Here is an 18,640-nt window from a genome sequence, read left to right as displayed (position 1 = left end):
CGAAGAATGTATCTATTTTTTATAACTTTTTTTATAATTTATCTATTTTTTTTAAAATGTATAAGTTTCAAATTTTATATAATTTGTTTCTACAATTTCAACATTTTTATAATTTTTTATCATTTTTATATCTTAATTTTCTAAAATATTTTTTTTAAAATTTTATATATTTTTAATATTTTTTATTTTTTATAATTTTTAAATAAAACTAGGGTCTAATTGTCAAAATATATAAATGTTAAGGACAAAAATTATCATTATATAAAAAAAGTGTCATTATTAGCCACAAAGTGTGACCTAAAAATTAAACAAATTCAAAAACATTTGTGAAACAATTGAAACAATTGAGACATGACATGTAATAATTAGAACAAGGTCCCTTAAATATAGAATATTTGATTTTGCAATATAACTAAGTCACCCCTTAAAATCATAAAATATTAAAAATAGACATTGGGGTTCTCCTAAATATGTATGTGCCTTGTTTACATCGTTCATATGGAGTAGCATGTATATATATAGACATTGGGGTATGCCACTCAAAAGTGTTTGTTTACATTGTTCATAGTACATTCACGTAGAGTAGCATGTATAAAATTCAAAATATGATAATATATAGAAAAGGCAACTATGGTTTAAGTTATGTTTATGCAGTAGGGTAGGATGCTTGCATTGCAATGCCACAAAGGCCTTCCTTTGCATCCACATTTCTTTGCATCCTAATGTAGCCTTCTTCACCCCAGCTACTACCCCAAGAGTTCTTCACCAACCAATACTTAGTCCCACCATCCTCTCCATATCCAACGGCTGTCACTCCGTGGTCCAGATCGGTGCCACAACTTCCCGTAAACACACCACCCGAGTAGAACTGGAAGTCGAACCCCCCAGCATCGACGGCAACAGAAACAGGTTGGTTGGCAACGGCCTTCTGCAATGCATCTTCACTATTGGCAGGCACATCTTCAAACCCATTTATCTTAGCCGCATGGTTGGCTTCTTCGTTGGTATTGCATGTGCCATCGACTCCCTTGTAGGGGTAAATGGATTCGGTTGTTAGGCCTTTGTTCTTCTCGATGAATTGGAATGCATCGTCCATTAGACCACCTTCGCAGCCTTGATCCTCACCCTTGGTGTCACAGTCCACCAGTTCCTGCTCGGACAAGGAAATTAACTTTCCTGTTGTCAGCTTAGTAACCCCTTCCATGGCTGCCACGGCCGAGAACGCCCAACAGCATCCTATATTTCAGCATCCCAAGATCGAGACACACACATAGTTAGAACACAAGACAGACAAAGAAGAAAGCATAGTAATATTTTAGTAATGTTTCTGAGAAGAAGAAATTAGAGCAGACCGCATTGGCCTTGGTCCTTGATAGGTGTAACAGCTCCTTTCTTTCTCCAATCCACAGTAGAAGGCAATGCGGTGGCGTTCTCATATTTGAAAGTGGTAGCCGTGTTGGAACACATATGGCCCTTGAACCCATTTCGAGACGCAGTGAACTCTTGGTTGGTTAGATCTGCAAATTGGTTCACACCGAGCTTGTACGGCTTGTTGTTGGCAGCATTGAAAGAGTCGATGCGTGCCACATTTTGTTTGAAAATCTGGAAACGCTTTTGCCTCTCGTTGGTGTCCTTGTAAACTCGTCCGTATTGGACCATCCATTGTTGATGCCTCTCGTACACGGATGCATCTTCAAGAGCAGTGCGGGATGTGGCTTCACATACACCCAATATGAAGAATAGTAAGGCCAAATAAAGGAATTGATGATGAAGCTGGTTTTTGGAAGCCATGGTGGAAGAAGAGTTTGCGATGAAATAGAAAAATGAAGAGGCACACGAAATGTGATGAATTCCTAGACTTATATATAGTGCAAGTCTTTCCCCATCTTGGCTTTCTGCTGCGTGCCCCGCAAAGTCTTGTTTATGATAATTGTTTTGATAAATAATTAGAAAAATGATAAGGCACACCGACTGTGATGTATTCTTAATTTGGAAACTATATAGTCCAAAGTCCAAATTGTTGCGATGCATATTTGAGGTGTTTTCAAGACACATATCTTGTTTATGTGCTTTCCCCTCAACATCCTATGATAAAGACCCATTGTCAGCATTGTTTCCTATGATAAAGACCCATTGTCAGCATTGTTTGATAAATCGTATTAATGCAATTGAGAAGTCGGAGGAGTCTGATTTTGTATTCAAAAGCCCTCGCATGGATGAAACCAAACAAAATTGCTATAAAAAAAATATCAATCTTATCAAAAGCAAACCAGACCAGACCGACGATTGAATTGAAAATCAATAGTTGGACATTGAGTATTTCTGGATTGAGTTGTATTATTTTTAGATTATTGGGTTTGAGTTTGGATATTGGATTGGCATAGATCCATTTAAGTTTATTTGTTACCAAAAAACTAATTGATTTATTCAATAATATGAGATATTATATTCTTAAGGGTAGACGCAAATTCGAACTTTGGAGATAATAGTATTAGAAAGAACACCCATGTACCCTACACATGTTCCGTAAAACCAACATGGAGTATAAGGGTGAGTTTGGATGGGCGGTGCGTTTACCTGCGGTTAGTGTAAAATCAGTGGTGGCAGTGAGATTAGATATTGTAGTGATACTGTAGCGTGAGACAAAAAGTAAGCTAAACGCACCGCACCTCACCCAATCTCCCATCCAAACCCACCCTAAGTCCTGATGAGGTAGAATGTATTGACTGAAACTAACGAACACAAAATACACGCAGCTGGAGTCGCTTAAGCAAAATTGTATGGGTACCAATAAACTGTTTTCATACAACCAAGACAGCAATGATATCATATATGCATGCTCTAGGAGCTCATACAAAACATAAAAGATCATTCAAGCAACATACTTGAGAGCTTAGAAATGTTTCACGTCTATCGTCATAAATATCAGCTCACTAATAATAATACACAATAAATCATGACATACCATTTATTCAAAACAACACTAAATAATTAAAGGAATCTCCCACCATCAAATAGGCACCAGATAGAAACCCAGAACTCCTAGGAAAGAACATAACTAACCTCTTCACTAGAAAATAATATCTTCATCCTTCTCCCTGGCTGCAGATAGCATATTGTGAGCTGAATTTATAGAGACCCCTTTTCTCAAGGAAACCTTCTCTGCAACCTGTTCCTCAGCAAACAGCTTGGCCTCTGCAAGCTGTCTCTCTATCTCCCTCTTCTTATAACCTTGTATCTTCTTTAACCTGAAGAAATCCTCCCTTTCAAGCTCATCCAACTCTCCCTTGATGTAACTTATGGTATTCTCCAACCTTGGCTTCACAACATTCTCCAAAGCATTAACCCTGCGATTTGTAGTCTTGATTGCCTCGTCAAGTGTCAAGAATGATGTCTGAAGAGAAGCAAGCTCAACTAGAACCTCAATAGCTTTCACATAAGCAGCACGACACTGTTGGACCTGTTGCCCACCTCTGGCCAAACCAGTCAGATCATTCTTGGTCTCACCTTCAGTGAAATACTCAAACTTGGGAAGTTTCACTCCAGCAACATTCTCTTGTCGGGATCGAACTTTAAGAGAAGCATTTTGAACATTCTCAAGGACAACATGCTTGATGTTCTCACCAGCAACATACTTGGCCTCAGTTAGGGAAAATGAAGAGGTTTTCATAATCTCTCCCATTGATTCTTTTGTAGATACTATCTTCTTAAGAATCTGACGAAATTGTACAGTAAGGGCATCACTCTTTTTCTTGAGAAGTGCATGACCTCTTGTAGCACCCACAAGCCTAGCTTTCATGATTCCAAGCATTGTAACAGTTGGAACCACATTCAAGCGCTGGGATTGACCGGACATCTTTCAGATATCTGAATTAAGAGAAAATAGAGGTAGGATTAATTAATATATACAAGAAACAGAAAGAAATATTGATTAGCCTACCTCCAAACAGAAGGAAATAAGTTTTCAATCTTAAAGGCACATCCTCATCTTTAGCTTAATTCATCAAGCCTTTAACTTTAGTTAACAGTTTAATCAGAGCAATTAAATTGTAGAAGCAATAAGATCCAAGGACAGCAGAGAACCATGGACCACAAAATAATAATTCAGATTCTATGAATTAGTTGTCGAATGCATGCATCTTGTCAGCAAGAGTAGCAATTTTTTTTCCATGAAAATAAACATGAGATGGCAAGTTCACACTGTAATAAGATCAAACAAGTTTGCCCATTAGACAAAAATTTTAGGGAATCCTATATAAAAAGGAGCCAAAAAGGCACATTTAGAACAACATTCATATCCAGGATAGTTAATTTATCCTTATGTTATTTCAGTAGTTTCTTACATAGCAGTAAACAGTTCACCAACAATAGCTAATTTAGCTGGAAAATAACCCTTTCACATTTCGGTCACATACTGTCTGTTCTTTTTCTGTTTATTTTCCTAAATTTAAAGTATTTAAATGTCATTTTATAATTTTTTTTCCAATACATACATGATAGTTTGGGGAAGTAATTAAAAGATATATGCCTGTCTATATGATAACCCGCTCAGCAAAAATTCCATTGACAATTCAGCATCACATTGAAAATCAGAAGCAAATCAGGAGAAGAAAGGAAACGAGGCTAATCCAAATGGTAAGTACAACCAGAAAGCCAAGTGATTCATGATCCAAACTACTCAAAAGTATTTCAGATTCATGATCAGACAGTAGCACCCAAAGGATCCCAAATCTCAAAGAAGTAAACTAAAAGATAGAATCATTTGCCCTATAATGTTTCTTTTGGGTTATGCCCGCACAATGAGATTTATGCTGGGCGCAATGGCGACTGGAAGCGTACAGACAGAGAAAGCTCTCAAGTGAGGAGTTGAACTGATGAAATTCAGTTCCGGTCAGGCTTCAATTAAGCTAATTCTTTCAAAATTACATTTTTTTTTAACTTGAATGATCAAATCTTCTTGCTTTAAATATGCTTTGAATTTAATTTGATTACGAAAACGCGAGCCTTGGTAATGAAACTGCAACCAGATTCGAGAATTTTCTAAACCAAAAACGAAATGATCCACTTAATTTCCTAATCAAACACTTAAATAACAACCCAAATCAAATCATTAATTACGTAAAAACGACATAGAGATCCAAAGAGGGATCGAATTAAATTAAAGGAGAAATTAGAAATCGAGGAAGAAAGAGAACCTGAAGAAAACGACGTCACCGGTAAACAAAGCGGTGTTTCGCCGCCGGCGTTCGAAGATCGAAGAATGAATTTCGCTGTGCGTATATCGAGTTTTATTGTAATTTTGATTTTGATATCTCTGTTAAAAGGATAAAGAGGAAAACGGGATTGGGAATAAATAGTTAGGCCTTTTGTCCGAAAACCACTGATTAAAAAATATGCTTTATTCATGATTACATCCTTAATTATATTTTTTTTATTTTAGAATCTAATTTCTTTTGCTTTATTTTGGTATTTTATTTTATTTATTTTCTTCAAAATTTATCGATATTTAATAAATGTAGTCACGTTGTGGCTAAAAACTTCTTAAAGTATGAAAAAAAATTTAGTACCAAAATAAATATATATAATTTAAAGACTAAATCATGAATTATGCCTAAAAGTATGATAAATTTTTATTTGGGTTAATATAATATTTGATATTTAAACTTTATTTATTTGGGTTAATATAATATTTGATATTTAAATTTTATTTTTTTTGTAATTTATTTTTTTTTGTTCTAATATGATACCCGAACATAACATATAATACACATATCACCCTAAAATGTTAAAGTATGAAAAAAATTTAGTACCAAAATAAATATATATAATTTAAATCCTAAATCATGAATTACACCTAAAAGTATGATAAATTTTTATTTGAGTTAATATAGTATTTGATATCCAAACTTTATATTTTTTTTTTGTTCTAATAAGATAGTCGAAATATGACATATGATACACATATCACCCTAAAATGCTAAATTTCTTAATTTATAATGAAATAAAATTTCAACAATTAAATAAATTGTGACACATGGCAGAAATGCCATTGATCAATCAATGTCATATATACAAATCATATATATACACTATAACAATATAAGGTTACAAAAAAAAAAAAGTCATGTTCATATTAGAGTCTCTCCTTTTAATGGTTTTTTTAATTTATTCTATGCCTTTTTTCTTTATATTTTTGTGTATGTTAAATATAAAGGTGATTTTAAATAAATTATTTTTTGGCTTTAATATTTTACTTAATTAAATTAACTTTTAATGTTATAATATTAAAATTAATGAATATTAAATTGTTAAGTTTAAAATAAAATTTTAAAAAACACATTAATAATTTATATGTTTCAAATATAATAAGAGTTAATTACATTCATTGATTAAAGTAGGGGAAGAAATTATTAACAATATATAAAAAATATAATAAGAGTTAATTACATTCATTGATGAATTTTTGTATTTTTTTTTTTGATACAAGGCTCGACAAGGGAGGAGATAGAGTGAAGTAAGTAGTGATTCTATGGAAGTCAGTTCACTAAAAATACAGAGAGCCAAAAGGAAATAAGAGGACAAGTTAATTGTTGAGAGACAGAAAAAGTATTTGGGCAAAGTAACTTCAGGGCTGAAAAATCAATCCCTTCCATCACTGGAAGGGCATTTATAAGAGAGGCCTTCTTGTCCACTACCATGACGTGATAGGATAAATACTTTGTCTCGCCAAACTCGTAGAGGATATTCACAAACATGAAGGATATTCATGGTGGGCCCTATTTTTTTATTCATTCGATCAGTTCAAGTTTATTGATACATATACAGATGTTGTGAAATTTATTAAATTCTATTCACTGAATGTGTCAATTATTTTTTGGATGGGATCCAGAAATTTCTGGGTTGAGATGTCTTCATAGTGTTCGAAGATCTATCTCTTAGCTTCTAAACGCACTTTGAATCACTCAATTTCAAGTTCGGGAGATCAAGCTATAACTGTTTTAGTGAAGACTAAGCGAGTAGAATTTTTGGATCGATTTATTATGGAAATTACGAGTTTCATGCTTTTAATTCGAGTTTAAATCATATTGGATTTGATTTTTAGGCTTAATTTTATTATATATGAGCCCAATATTGTATTCATTAGGTATTATTATTTTATTATTTATTTATTCTAAATTTTGGATATATTTTTAAATATTTTAAGTTATTTAGGAGTTTTATGTTTTTTAGTCAACAAAAAAGTTTAATTTAAAACTACTCTTGTTTAGATTAATTAGAGTTTCAGTACAAAGAATGTTGTGATTAAACGCATAATTGTCTTACTGTACAAGGTAGTATCGTTCATTCCTTTTGATTTTGGTCAATTGGTTTTTAATGAAATAGTCAAGTATGCATAGACTAAGAACACAAGGCTTGCTTTGCCTTTTACATCCTTCATCTTCTAAATTCTCTTGAAGTAAAAGCTAGACATAGTGGAGAAGGATGAAGTTCAGTAGGAGTTGAAAATTCCTCAAAACGAAAAAAAGGGAAAGCATGCTACAAATGGCACTAAAGTGGATGCTTCGGCTAATGATACTAATGAAGATGATGAGCCTACACTAGTTTTTGCCCTAGTTGAAACTAGTTTAACATTTTCCAGAGTTCTATGTGTTGCATAGGTTAGACTTAGCATTTGGATGAAGAAGTTATATGTCTCGAAAAGAATACCTAGTATCATGAGCAACAATTAAAGCTTCTCCAATTTTTATGACACGTAAGAGGGAAGTCAGAAATTTAATTTTTAAAATTAAAATAAAATTTTAATAGCTTTTATCTTTTATCTTTATAATAGCTTTTATAATTTTAATAGCTTTTATCTTTATAATTTTTAAAATATTAAATAAAATTTTTTTATTTTTAGATAGGTTAAAGTGTAATTTAATTTTTACTATTTTAAAATTTTAAAAATTTTAAAAGCGCTAAATAGAAATTTTTTATTTCAGGGGGTCGGACCCCTGCCAACCTCCCCTAATTTCACCCTTGATGATGCGGAATGTCCGTTACAAAATGGATTTACTTGCTTATGGCATCTAGTACCTTTGCATTTGTCAACAAAAGGCGGGGAAGTGAGTTTTGTTGGATACTCTCTTTAATGGTTGTTGTTTATGTTCTGTTGAAGTTCTGTTTTTTTTTTTTTTGGATTCTATTTTGGGACATGTACTTGATGAATTGTGCTTGTTGTATATCTGCTATGATATTAGATTACTATGCATATTGATTGTTTATGCTTTTGTTATTTTGCATTAATAGTTAATTTCATTATTTTAAATCATAGTTGATTGGATGGATTAACGGGGAGGGGGAGTATTGACATGATATGGGTTGAATTATCTTGCACTATGTTTTTTATTCAAAAATTTTAAATTGAGAGATTATTATGGTTAGTAATTACAAGGGTTAAATACTAAGTTAATTGCAACTTAAGGAACATTTGGCAGGCTATAGTAACTTGTATTATTTGGTTGACATATTTTGAGCAAAATTGTTTTGAGCTTTTAAATACTTATCTTTGAGAACTTTTATTAGCCAAGTGAGGATTGCATCAAGACTTTCAATGTAATCAAAGTTCCCATAAACAAGAGATTTGATCTTTAAAGAGTTTGATGTCGAGCAGAGCTCTTTCAATATACTCTTTATTGAAGAATTATTCAAAATGGTTTGCTTAGGTTTAATGTATTTGGGAGAAAGCACTTAACTTGTTCATTGAGGAACTAATTTTCAATACATATTTGTGTAAGTAAACTGTTCTAATTTTTCTTTTGTTACTAAGTCACAAGAAAATCGAACTTTATATATGTTGAAATTTGATATTCCTTGCATCAGTTAAGATTTAGAGTTCTGGAAATAAGATAGAAATGATGTTATAATTTGATAAGTAAGTTGAACTTAAATAATATTTTATACTTATCGAGAGAAGATATCCATAAAAACTAATCTTTTTAGAATTCGTGATTATATGTCCCAACAATAATATTTTTTTGGGTCTTAAAATTACAATATATTGTATCATTTAATTATAAGATTCAGACAAATTTACCACTGTAACTAACGATAACTTTTGTAGGCAGAAAAGTGAAGAATTTAAGTGAAGCCCAACAACCAAAATAAACGGTGAATCCAATCCCACGTCATCGGCGGTAGTGCTGTGTTAGCATCTCCCAACGTCATTGTCTTTGAAAGCAACTACCTGCTTTATTTCTTATCCACATTCATATTCTTCCATTGCAAATTATCCTACACATTTCTCCTTTAAAATATTTATAATTTTTTTTGCAAAAGAAATCGAAAGAGTTACAAAACATGATTGATAAATAAGAATATTTTATAATTATAGTAAATAATCATTAATAAATAAGATTTTCCCAACAATGTAATATTATTTAAATTTGATTTTAGTAATAGTTTTTTTATTTATGATGAAAGGGTTAAAAATATATAGTAATTTTACTATATATTAAAAAATTAAAATTTTTTAAATAAAATAGAATAAATTTTAGTTAATATTTGACACATTTATAATTTTTTTCAAACCTAAACTACACCTGAGACAATAAACACTCTAAAATGGAAATAAATTATTGCATAAAACCATTTTTAATTTTTAGGTATATTTTAACTTAATTTCCGTAAAAATATAATTATTTTAAAATATGAAAAACTCTTGTATAACTTATTTATACTTATAAAATCTTTAATTAAATTATGGAGGATATTTTTATAAAAAAAATAAAATTTCAAAATTTAAACTCATGTTTTCTACCTTTATAATTTTAACCACAAAACTTTTCTAAAATATCAAGCTTTTGTATTTTTACGAGTTAGTAAATAATATTTGTAAAATAAAACAAATTAATTAATTAATTAAAATATCAATTCTGGCTTAGTTAAATGCACACCCCTATCGAGTAACCAAATAACCACCAGAAAGGAACAACTAAACTTCTATTGCACTCAATGGACTCCACCACCGGATGCAAGTCGCCAGCTCGATTCACACTGGGCAAGCAATCGTCGCTGGCGCCCGACCGGGAAGGTTCGTCTCGTGGAGCCGTCGAGGCGGCGATAGACCCGAGGGTGAGGCTAATGTACATGGCTAACGAGGGGGATCTGGAAGGGATTAAGGAGCTCTTGGACTCTGGCACCAATGTTAACTTCAAAGATATTGACGGTCGGACCGCCCTCCATGTCGCCGCCTGCCAGGGCCTTACTGATGTCGTCCGGTTGCTCCTTGATCGCGGCGCCGAAGTCGATTCTAAAGATCGCTGGGGCAGCACTGTAACTCTCTCTCTCTATTTCTTTTTCTTTTTATAAATTCAGTCTCTTTATGTATTTTGCTAGTTGCAAAATGATTTCGATAAATAATATCCAATAGGAAGTAGAATTACTATTAATGAAAAGAAAGAAATGTCTGGAGTGGAAAACTACTTCTAGTTCTAGTAGAATTATTGTTCTGTACACAGTGAAATGATGCATTTTATACTTTCTTTAAAAAAAATTTCCGTCACACATACACATTATTTTCTTTTCTTTTTGGCATCCAAAAGCAAAGTAGTAAAAGCAATAATCAAAAGCTAACCGAAATTATTGGTTTTCTTTCTTTGGGGACAATCGTTGAAATATGAACTACTTGGGTGATGTTGTCCTTTGTTAAATAGAACTATTGAATGGATGATTTTGTCTAAACAGCCACTTGCAGATGCGGTTTACTATAAGAACCAAGATGTGATCAAGCTTTTGGAGAAGCATGGTGCAAAGCCTCCGGTATTTAATCGACCTTGTTCCTGCAGCTATTGATATTCTCTTAAATTTGTCTAGTTTCCTTTTAAATTATCAAGTGTAGCTTCATGTTTAAAAGGCTCTAGTCTCTTTGATTTTAGATAGCCCCGATGCATGTTCAAAATTCTCGGGAAGTGCCAGAGTATGAGATTGATCCTAGTGAACTCGACTTTTCTAACAGTGTCAATATCACAAAGGTAACCTATGAACCTTGTTGTTTTGTCTGTCAATTGCTGTAGTTTATGCTTTTGATGCATTCTGATATTACTTTCTCTACCTTGGTTTACATTATCATTGAACTTGTGACGAGAAGTACATATGCTTGTGTGCTAGAGTTAGGTGTTAGGTTATATCATTCTTCAGAAACCTATGGTGCCTTTTCTGTTTAACTAAAATATTCTTCATCTAATGCATTAAGACATGTATCCTTTTCAATTCTAATAAGAACTTCCATAGTTTTAATCAAAATTGAGTTTAATTCTTCTTGTATAAGTGAGTTATTTGAGAGACTTAAAGTTGTTATAATGCTGTCTTGAAGTTGTACACAAACTTCCCCATCTTTATGCATACAGTGCACTTTGGTAAAATCCTTTTGTATAGGATACTGTATTGATCATGAACAAGAATGCTATATCACTAAATATTAATTGTTGAATGTTAACACAGGGAACATTTCGTGTAGCTTCTTGGCGAGGCATTAAAGTTGCTGTTAAAACACTGGGAGAGGAAGTTTTTACTGATGAGGAAAAAGTGTGGGTTTGTTTAACATTATTTGTGATTTTTGTGTATGTGTGTATGTTTAAGTGTTGGTCCTCTATCTCCAATTTCTTTGTATCAAATCTAATTTGTGACTTCATTTCATTTGTTTTTGGAGTTTTGATGTCTTGTTGGAATTTCAGAAAGGCATTCAGAGATGAGCTCGCATTGCTTCAGAAGATACGACATCCAAATGTTGTCCAATTTCTGGGTGCTGTGACTCAAAGCAGTCCAATGATAATTGTTACAGAATACTTACCTAAGGTTTGCTTGTGTTCTGCTCCACTAGAATAGCAGTTTGTTGTTCACTATGTATTTTTTAACAGTTGTGTGTTTGATCATATAATGGTAACTAGTTGCACTTTTAGTTCATAAATCTTGAAATGCAATTTTGTCAATTGCCATTTGCCTCTTTGCTCTGTATCTTTTATGGCACACTGCTAGCTTTATAATACTCAAAAAATTGCTTTTAGATATTTTTGGATTTTTCAGAATTTTCTTAATATAGATAAAAGGAAAACAATAGTGTCCTTATTTTGTTTTTGTTAATATGCAGAACTTTGTAATTTCCATATTAATGAAATATAACATTATTAAGGGAACTGTGAGCTATATTTCTTAATTGCTATTTTATCAAGTTTATTAACTATAAAGTAAATGTTAGTTATGTTCTTTGTAACATTGTGACTTTACGAATAATTAACTTCGAAAGTGAAGTAGAATTTGAAGTTACGCCTAAAATTTTGAAGTGGTTTGGTAATTTTGGCATGGCCTTTTGGGTATTTCATTCAACCAACAAGCTACAGTTTTGATCCTTGACACTTTTTTTTATCGGAAACAATGTTAAGCCCATTTGAAATATACTTACACCCAGGCTGAGATTACATGAAAATGAGGGTATTTTAGCCTCACATATATCTGTACCAACTTGGAATGTTAAATTCCCACCACTTTGGGAGATGTGAGATTTCTCAATTCTGGGCAGTAAATTAGATTACCAGAATGTCCGTTAACTTCATATTGAGATTACTAGTTTGACAAAATAGGGAGAAGATCCCCTCATTTAATTTACTGGTAATCTCTCGTGGCACTGTCCTTTCTTCTCATTTAGCCCCTCATGGTGCACTGTAGGATTTGGGAGAACCAGGATAGGAATAGCTAGAAAAGGAGTTTTTCTTGGTTCTTGGACAGTTGGACTAATGTAATGTCCCTTTCTTTGGGCAGAAGAATAATAACTACCATCTTTTTGTTGTTTTATTTTTACACAGCAATTTAATATTCATTGGTTTTTTTTTACCACATCATGTATCATAAAAATTAATTTTTGTAATTCTTTTTACAGGGAGATCTTCGAGCATATTTGAAGCTAAAAGGCACATTGAAGCTAAAACTTGCTGTTAAGTTTGCACTTGATATTGCTAGGTTAGTTAGGTGGTTGAAAATACATCTATGGATTTCATATTGATGAGCATTTTTTAAAATTTTGGGAGTAAACTACATGGATGCCTGTTGGGGTTAGGCATACAAACCGGAATTTCTTGTGAGCATTTAAATTGAGTCTTTGATTGAAATTTCAGTTAGTTTCTACCTTTTAAAAAATATTATTTTACATGAACCATGCATTATTAGGTAGAAAGGATTGTGCTATGATGGTTTCGGTGCATCCATGAATTCTGTCAGAATTTGTTAGTTGTAACAAAGTTGTTTGTAATTTAATGAACATGAAGATTATGATAGAGGTTATTAACATCAATTACTTTAACTAAGTCACAGTAGAGGAGTGTAGTGTTGGTGGTAGAAAGAAACAATTATCTGAGAGGGTAAAGTCATTCTATTGCTGCATGGTATGCGATTGCAAAATGATTGTTAATGCTCTATGTAATTAATTAATGGCTCAACAGGATCCATGTGTTAGTTAAAGGCAACAAAAATGGGGAAGAACAGGTAAAATTAATGTATCAGCCATCATGTATGGATAAGTTTTAGAAGGTTGGCAGTTTCATTACAAATGCAAATCTAGTAGGAACTTTAGACTGTTGCTATGTTACTGTAGAAATAGAAAATGGTGGTGGGTTGCAGCAATGTTTACTGTGGAGAAATCTATTCTCCACATTTTGGCTGTTTTTCTACAAGGATTCTAAGGAATGTGGAATCAGCAAAAGAAGTTGTATTGCCACTGAGCAAGGGGAAGGCAACAAGTTCTTTACTGGATTTTTGTTTATTATTGCCTTCTTCATTTTGATGATTTTCTGGTATCTTAATTGAGTGTTGTTACCTTTTGCAGGGGAATGAATTATTTGCATGAGCATAAACCTGAAGCAATAATTCACCGAGATCTTGAGCCTTCGTAGGTCTTCCTTCTTAAATTTATATGCTGGTTACCTTAAGTTCCTATAACTTTTTGGGCATGGACATCCATTTTTTTATTATCCAAGTGGGTAAGATTTCTTAAAGCTTGTTCATTTTTATGAGTAAGATAACAGAAATATACTGCGGGATGATTCTGGGCATCTGAAAGTTGCTGACTTTGGAGTCAGCAAGCTGCTCAAGGTTGCAAACAGAGTTAAAGAAGACAAACCTGTGACATCTCAAGAGACTTCTTGTAAGTTTTCTACACTGGGCAAAACTCCTTATCCTCCATCGTTTTCTATTTATACTTGGGGTTTTGCTTGTGAATTATTGGACTAGCCATCTGATTTGGCCTTTGTTGAGAAAATCAGAGGCAGGTAGCAGGATTTGTTGTTTTGATTCCTAATTAACTGTTTGATTAACTTGTTTACTGGAGAAGTGTGTTAAAATGATGAACTAAAGATGTTTGTTTCATGTCATCTTTCAAATTTTGCATTTTAATTTGAATCAAATAATTGAAAGTTAAGTATCCTTTCTTTTTTAATGGTAAATACATCATGATGTATGAATCCTTCCTGAGCAGGGAGATATGTGGCACCTGAAGTTTATAGGAATGAAGAGTATGATACTAAAGTTGATGTATTTTCGTTTGCTTTGATATTACAAGAGGTTAGAGTTCTTCTCCCCCAACTCAAAAGCTTATATTGCACGTTGCAGTGTTGCTAATACTTGTGTAACTAGTAACTTAAACTCAAGGAGCAAGTGGCAGTCTTAGAAACTCGTCCCAACTCTGGGCAAAGAAGAATTATGCAATCTTTTTTCCTTTTTTTGGGCCTCTAATAGTTGATTTTATAAGAAAATTTCACCTGAGACTGCTCATTTCATTGTCCCCAAAATTTGAAGCCTTCTACAATAGATGACAATTGCATAAGACTTAAGCTAGAACTACTGTATATCTATTCTAACTGAAATTCATTTATGATGTCAAAGGTTGAAGGGATATCGGGACTCAATATGTGTGGGATTTATAGATATATTTTTGTTTGTTTTGTTTAAAAACATTAGTAATAGTTTCTACAGATCTATCTTTATTTTTTGAATTTTTTCTCTTGTTCATCCTTATTCAACAGTTGCTTTATTTTTGATGTCTCGGAGTAATATCTGATCTCTATTTAAGGTTTTTGGCCAACAGTGTAGTTTTAGCATTTGGGGTTAAAGAGAAAACAATCTTGTCAAGTCTAGAAGAATTTCTAACATCAAGAAACCCTCATCTTATCTCATCCCCCTTTTTCTCTTTGTTTCTTTTGGGTGTTTAGGGGCAGGGAGGATATTTCGATAAAAGTTGCATGCATGAGATCTATAGGGTTTCATTCTGCTTATTATATTACCAAATCTATCTGATACATGTAGAAGTTGCAATAACATATCATCTATCATTGCTCTAGATGATTGAAGGTTTTCCACCATTTCATGCAAAGCAAGAATATGACGTTCCTAAAGCATATGTTGCGAATGAGCGTCCACCTTTTCGAGCTCCCGCAAAGTGCTATGCTTATGGATTAAGAGAGTAAGTCCTTCTCTGGACCTTGTTTTATGTATGCTTGTACATCCTTTCAGAATACATCAATGATTTTAGAAAAGCCTTGGTGCCACTTGGAAAGCATAATGTGAACTACATGTATGGTTAACCCATTTATCTAGGCCAAAATAAAGAAGGAAATTTATTTTTTATTCTTGTCTACTTTAAAATTTCTATTTCTATTTCTGGGGCTGCTTCAAACGTTATTTGTAATGCATATTTGAAGTTTTTTGCTTTATCTTGCATAGTCTCTCTTGTTAATATTGAACAAATCAGGATCATAGATAGATATTCATTGGTGAGAGCAAACTGCAGTAACTTAACCATACCTTTGACACCATTTGGGTTTGAACTGCTTATACTTTTAAATGCTGGAGACTTGAAGAAGGTGGTGAGGGGGGAGGAAGGGAGGGGGCGGATGAAGAAAATCAAGTGTTGCTTGATATTCTTATGGGTAATTGTTCAGCCTTAAATTTACTAATGTACTACCTGTAGCGCAGAAAAAGTAGTAACAGGGGATTCAGAGTTGGCTGTTTTCTTCCTCACCCTTGTTTTTAACATAAATTTGACAAGTTTTGAAAGGAAAGTCAATCCATCTTCTTGCCAAGGTTTACAGAAGCGGTTCGGTGGTCGAACCGGTCAGGCCACCAGTTTGCCGGTTCGTACGGTTCAATTAAATAAATCATTAAAAATTTCATTAAAAAAAAAAACGGTTCAAGTGGTTTTTTAGCCTGGTTCAACTAGTTTGTGCCAGTTTACTGGTCAACCGGTCTGATATCTCTCTCTGGACTGGTACCCCAGTCGGTTCCCGTTCTGACTGGCTGGTCCAGTCTAGTTCAAACAACCAAGCTTCTTGCCGTCCTTATTACATTTTTCTTCTCTTCTTACTAAAATACACCAGTTTACGTTTTCTGCAGTTTAATTGAGGAATGCTGGAGTGAGGAGCCATTCAGGAGACCAACATTCAGGCAGATAATAACAAGGCTAGATGACATAAATAACCAACTTGCACATAAGGGGAATTGGAAGGTTTTTTCCCTCTCTTTTTCTCTGTTTTAGATTCTGGCATACACAGTTTGTAAATAGGTTTGTGCCTGCAGTTTTGTTCATAAACCAACTTGTCGTCTTTTTGTGTCATATCTTCACCTTTCCTAATCCTGCATAGAAAGGTAGCCTGACTCCTCAGTGATAAAAGATGGCTTTCATGGTCTAAGCTGGTTTTGGCTTTGAGTCTTATGGAACCTTTAGGTGGCTTGACACGTTTCTTACTTTCCCATTATCGGTAAAAACATTTAGCTAGCTTGATGGTGAATGTTACAGTAAGTTACCGTGTTTCTATCATCGTACAGGTTGGACCGCTCAAATGTCTAAAGAATTTTGAGAATATGCTGAAGAGAGATCGTCTAAATCCTAGTAGTCGTACATCCCGCTCCACAACCAGATGATGAATTTGTAAAAGCTTGTTCTTTATCTTTTAGTGGCTTTTGTTTCATACAAGTTCTCATATAGTGGCTTTTGTTTCATACTAGTTCTCATATTGCAATTAAACTAATTGAATGGGTGGGAGCTTTTTGGATTGGGAAAGAGAAGCCGAAAAAGAAAAAGAAAACGAAGAAGAAATATGGCATGAGAGAATGAAATCTGAGTGTGTGAGTGAAGGCATTAGACTGTTTACGCACACTACAATTTGCGTTTTTTAGTAGTGTAATTTTGCAAAAGTTTTTTGGTCCTTTGAAATTGACTTGTTTGAGTGATAAAGTTAGAATCAAATTAAAAACTAGCCCTGAATCTCAAAGGTAGAATTTCAGTTTGATTTGGTGCAATAGTTTATATAGAAATTTATTTTGTTTTCACATATCACATATCACTAACATCTAACACTGATTAATATTTAGTTATTGCATACAAAAGCTTTTATGTTTATTTATTTCTTTTATTAAAATATGCATAATTAGACCAAAGCCTCTTTTAATTGGTTAAAAATAGTGATGACGATGAAATTAGTTATTAAAGCTATGTTTGAATTTAAACGTCGACTAAAAACATATATAAAGAGTTTTAGATTATTTGATATTCATAACATTAAGGAAAAAAATTTAAAAATTATATTCTAACAATAATCTTATTAATAAAATGGTAACAATATATATTATATCATAATATTATTTGTTTGTTTATTTCTTATTTTTTGGTACAATTTATTTACTATTGATATTAATCTCAGTGGATATTAAACATTTAAATTTTTGTAAAGTTTATATAAATATTGTAATTAACGAATTAGTTGTTTTATAATTATTTATTATATTAAATTATAAATATCTAAATGAGTTGTTTTGAGTAATGAGTTGAGAGAGAAAGAACAATCAACGGCTGAAACCAAAGAAAAAGAAAGAAAGTGTAAGGGCATAAAGGTTGAAGAGAGTTATCTGTTGGATCACTGGAACTCGTATCTCCACCTTACTTTTGTTTTGGTGCATCAGTTCTTCAATCTCGCTGTAATGGTGTTAACCAAACACCAATATAGTTACAATTAATAGATAAAAAGGTCACTGTAATCAAAATTAAAGTTTAAAGTGTATAATTGAATTAAAATAAATTTTTGATGCACCGGTTTAATATTTTTTCATTTATATTCTCTTTTAAATCAAAATTGATATGTATTGATAAATTACAATATGATAAATTTAGAGAAAATATTGATTTTAAAAAATATTTAGGAAAATGTATCGTTTTTTCGATATTTAGGAAAATATACCTATTTTGGAGAGGGACGGACTTCTCTATTCAAAATCGACCTATTTCTCTAAATATCATATAAATGGACCCATTTCCATAATTTTTGTTTAAAATTAACATGGTTAATATATAAAATATAACTATAACTTGAGAAATTTAGAATTAGAATTAAATTATTAATTATTATAACTTTGTAAATATATAATTTAAAATTAATTATTATAACTAACAATGTTTGGAAATAACTTTCAAAATAAAAGGTAGATATAAAATAATATAAACACAACAAAAATATACAAACCTACTTTATTATTATTATTTTTATATAATAAGAATATAACTTTTTTTAGTTCAAAGTATATTAAAAAATGTGACAATTTTGTAATTTTTTTATTTTCTAAT

The 18,640-nt window shown here is 32.4% G+C and overlaps 3 protein-coding genes across 4 annotated transcripts; 1 reads left to right on the top strand and 2 right to left on the bottom strand.

Moving 5' to 3' along the window:
• Positions 1-380: 380 nt before the first annotated feature.
• LOC107959705 (senescence-specific cysteine protease SAG39) lies at positions 381-2,099 on the bottom strand. Its single transcript, XM_016895825.2, has 2 exons — positions 1,353-2,099; positions 381-1,236 (listed from the first exon to the last, which is right to left on the bottom strand). Exons 1-2 carry the CDS (start codon positions 2,053-2,055, stop codon positions 647-649), a joined length of 1,293 nt encoding a protein of 430 aa, XP_016751314.2. The 5' UTR covers positions 2,056-2,099; the 3' UTR covers positions 381-646.
• Positions 2,100-2,766: 667 nt separating this feature from the next.
• Positions 2,767-5,390, bottom strand: LOC107959706 (V-type proton ATPase subunit D). The gene is made up of 2 exons (XM_016895826.2): positions 5,196-5,390; positions 2,767-3,867 (listed from the first exon to the last, which is right to left on the bottom strand). The coding sequence occupies exon 2, from the start codon at positions 3,854-3,856 to the stop codon at positions 3,071-3,073; it is 786 nt and encodes a 261-aa protein (XP_016751315.1). The 5' UTR covers positions 3,857-3,867; positions 5,196-5,390; the 3' UTR covers positions 2,767-3,070.
• A 4,536-nt stretch (positions 5,391-9,926) lies between these two features.
• On the top strand, positions 9,927-17,279 carry LOC107959707 (integrin-linked protein kinase 1). Of its 2 annotated transcripts, none has more exons than XM_016895827.2 (12): positions 9,927-10,314; positions 10,726-10,800; positions 10,917-11,012; positions 11,482-11,567; positions 11,715-11,835; positions 12,914-12,993; positions 13,856-13,918; positions 14,055-14,173; positions 14,504-14,589; positions 15,366-15,487; positions 16,417-16,528; positions 16,849-17,279. In XM_016895827.2, exons 1-12 carry the CDS (start codon positions 9,994-9,996, stop codon positions 16,942-16,944), a joined length of 1,377 nt encoding a protein of 458 aa, XP_016751316.2. In that variant the 5' UTR covers positions 9,927-9,993; the 3' UTR covers positions 16,945-17,279. The 2 variants fall into 2 exon arrangements, 1 of the variants encoding a protein (XP_016751316.2); XR_001700897.2 differs by lacking the exon at positions 16,849-17,279 and adding an exon at positions 16,000-16,157 and having other exon boundaries at positions 9,935-10,314; positions 16,417-16,531.
• The last annotated feature ends 1,361 nt before the right edge of the window (positions 17,280-18,640 follow it).

This window comes from Gossypium hirsutum, chromosome D04 (assembly GCF_007990345.1).
Source record: "Gossypium hirsutum isolate 1008001.06 chromosome D04, Gossypium_hirsutum_v2.1, whole genome shotgun sequence".
Taxonomy (NCBI): Eukaryota; Viridiplantae; Streptophyta; class Magnoliopsida; order Malvales; family Malvaceae; genus Gossypium; species Gossypium hirsutum.
Note: the sequence above shows the minus strand (reverse complement) of the source record. Positions and strands in the feature narration are given on the sequence as shown.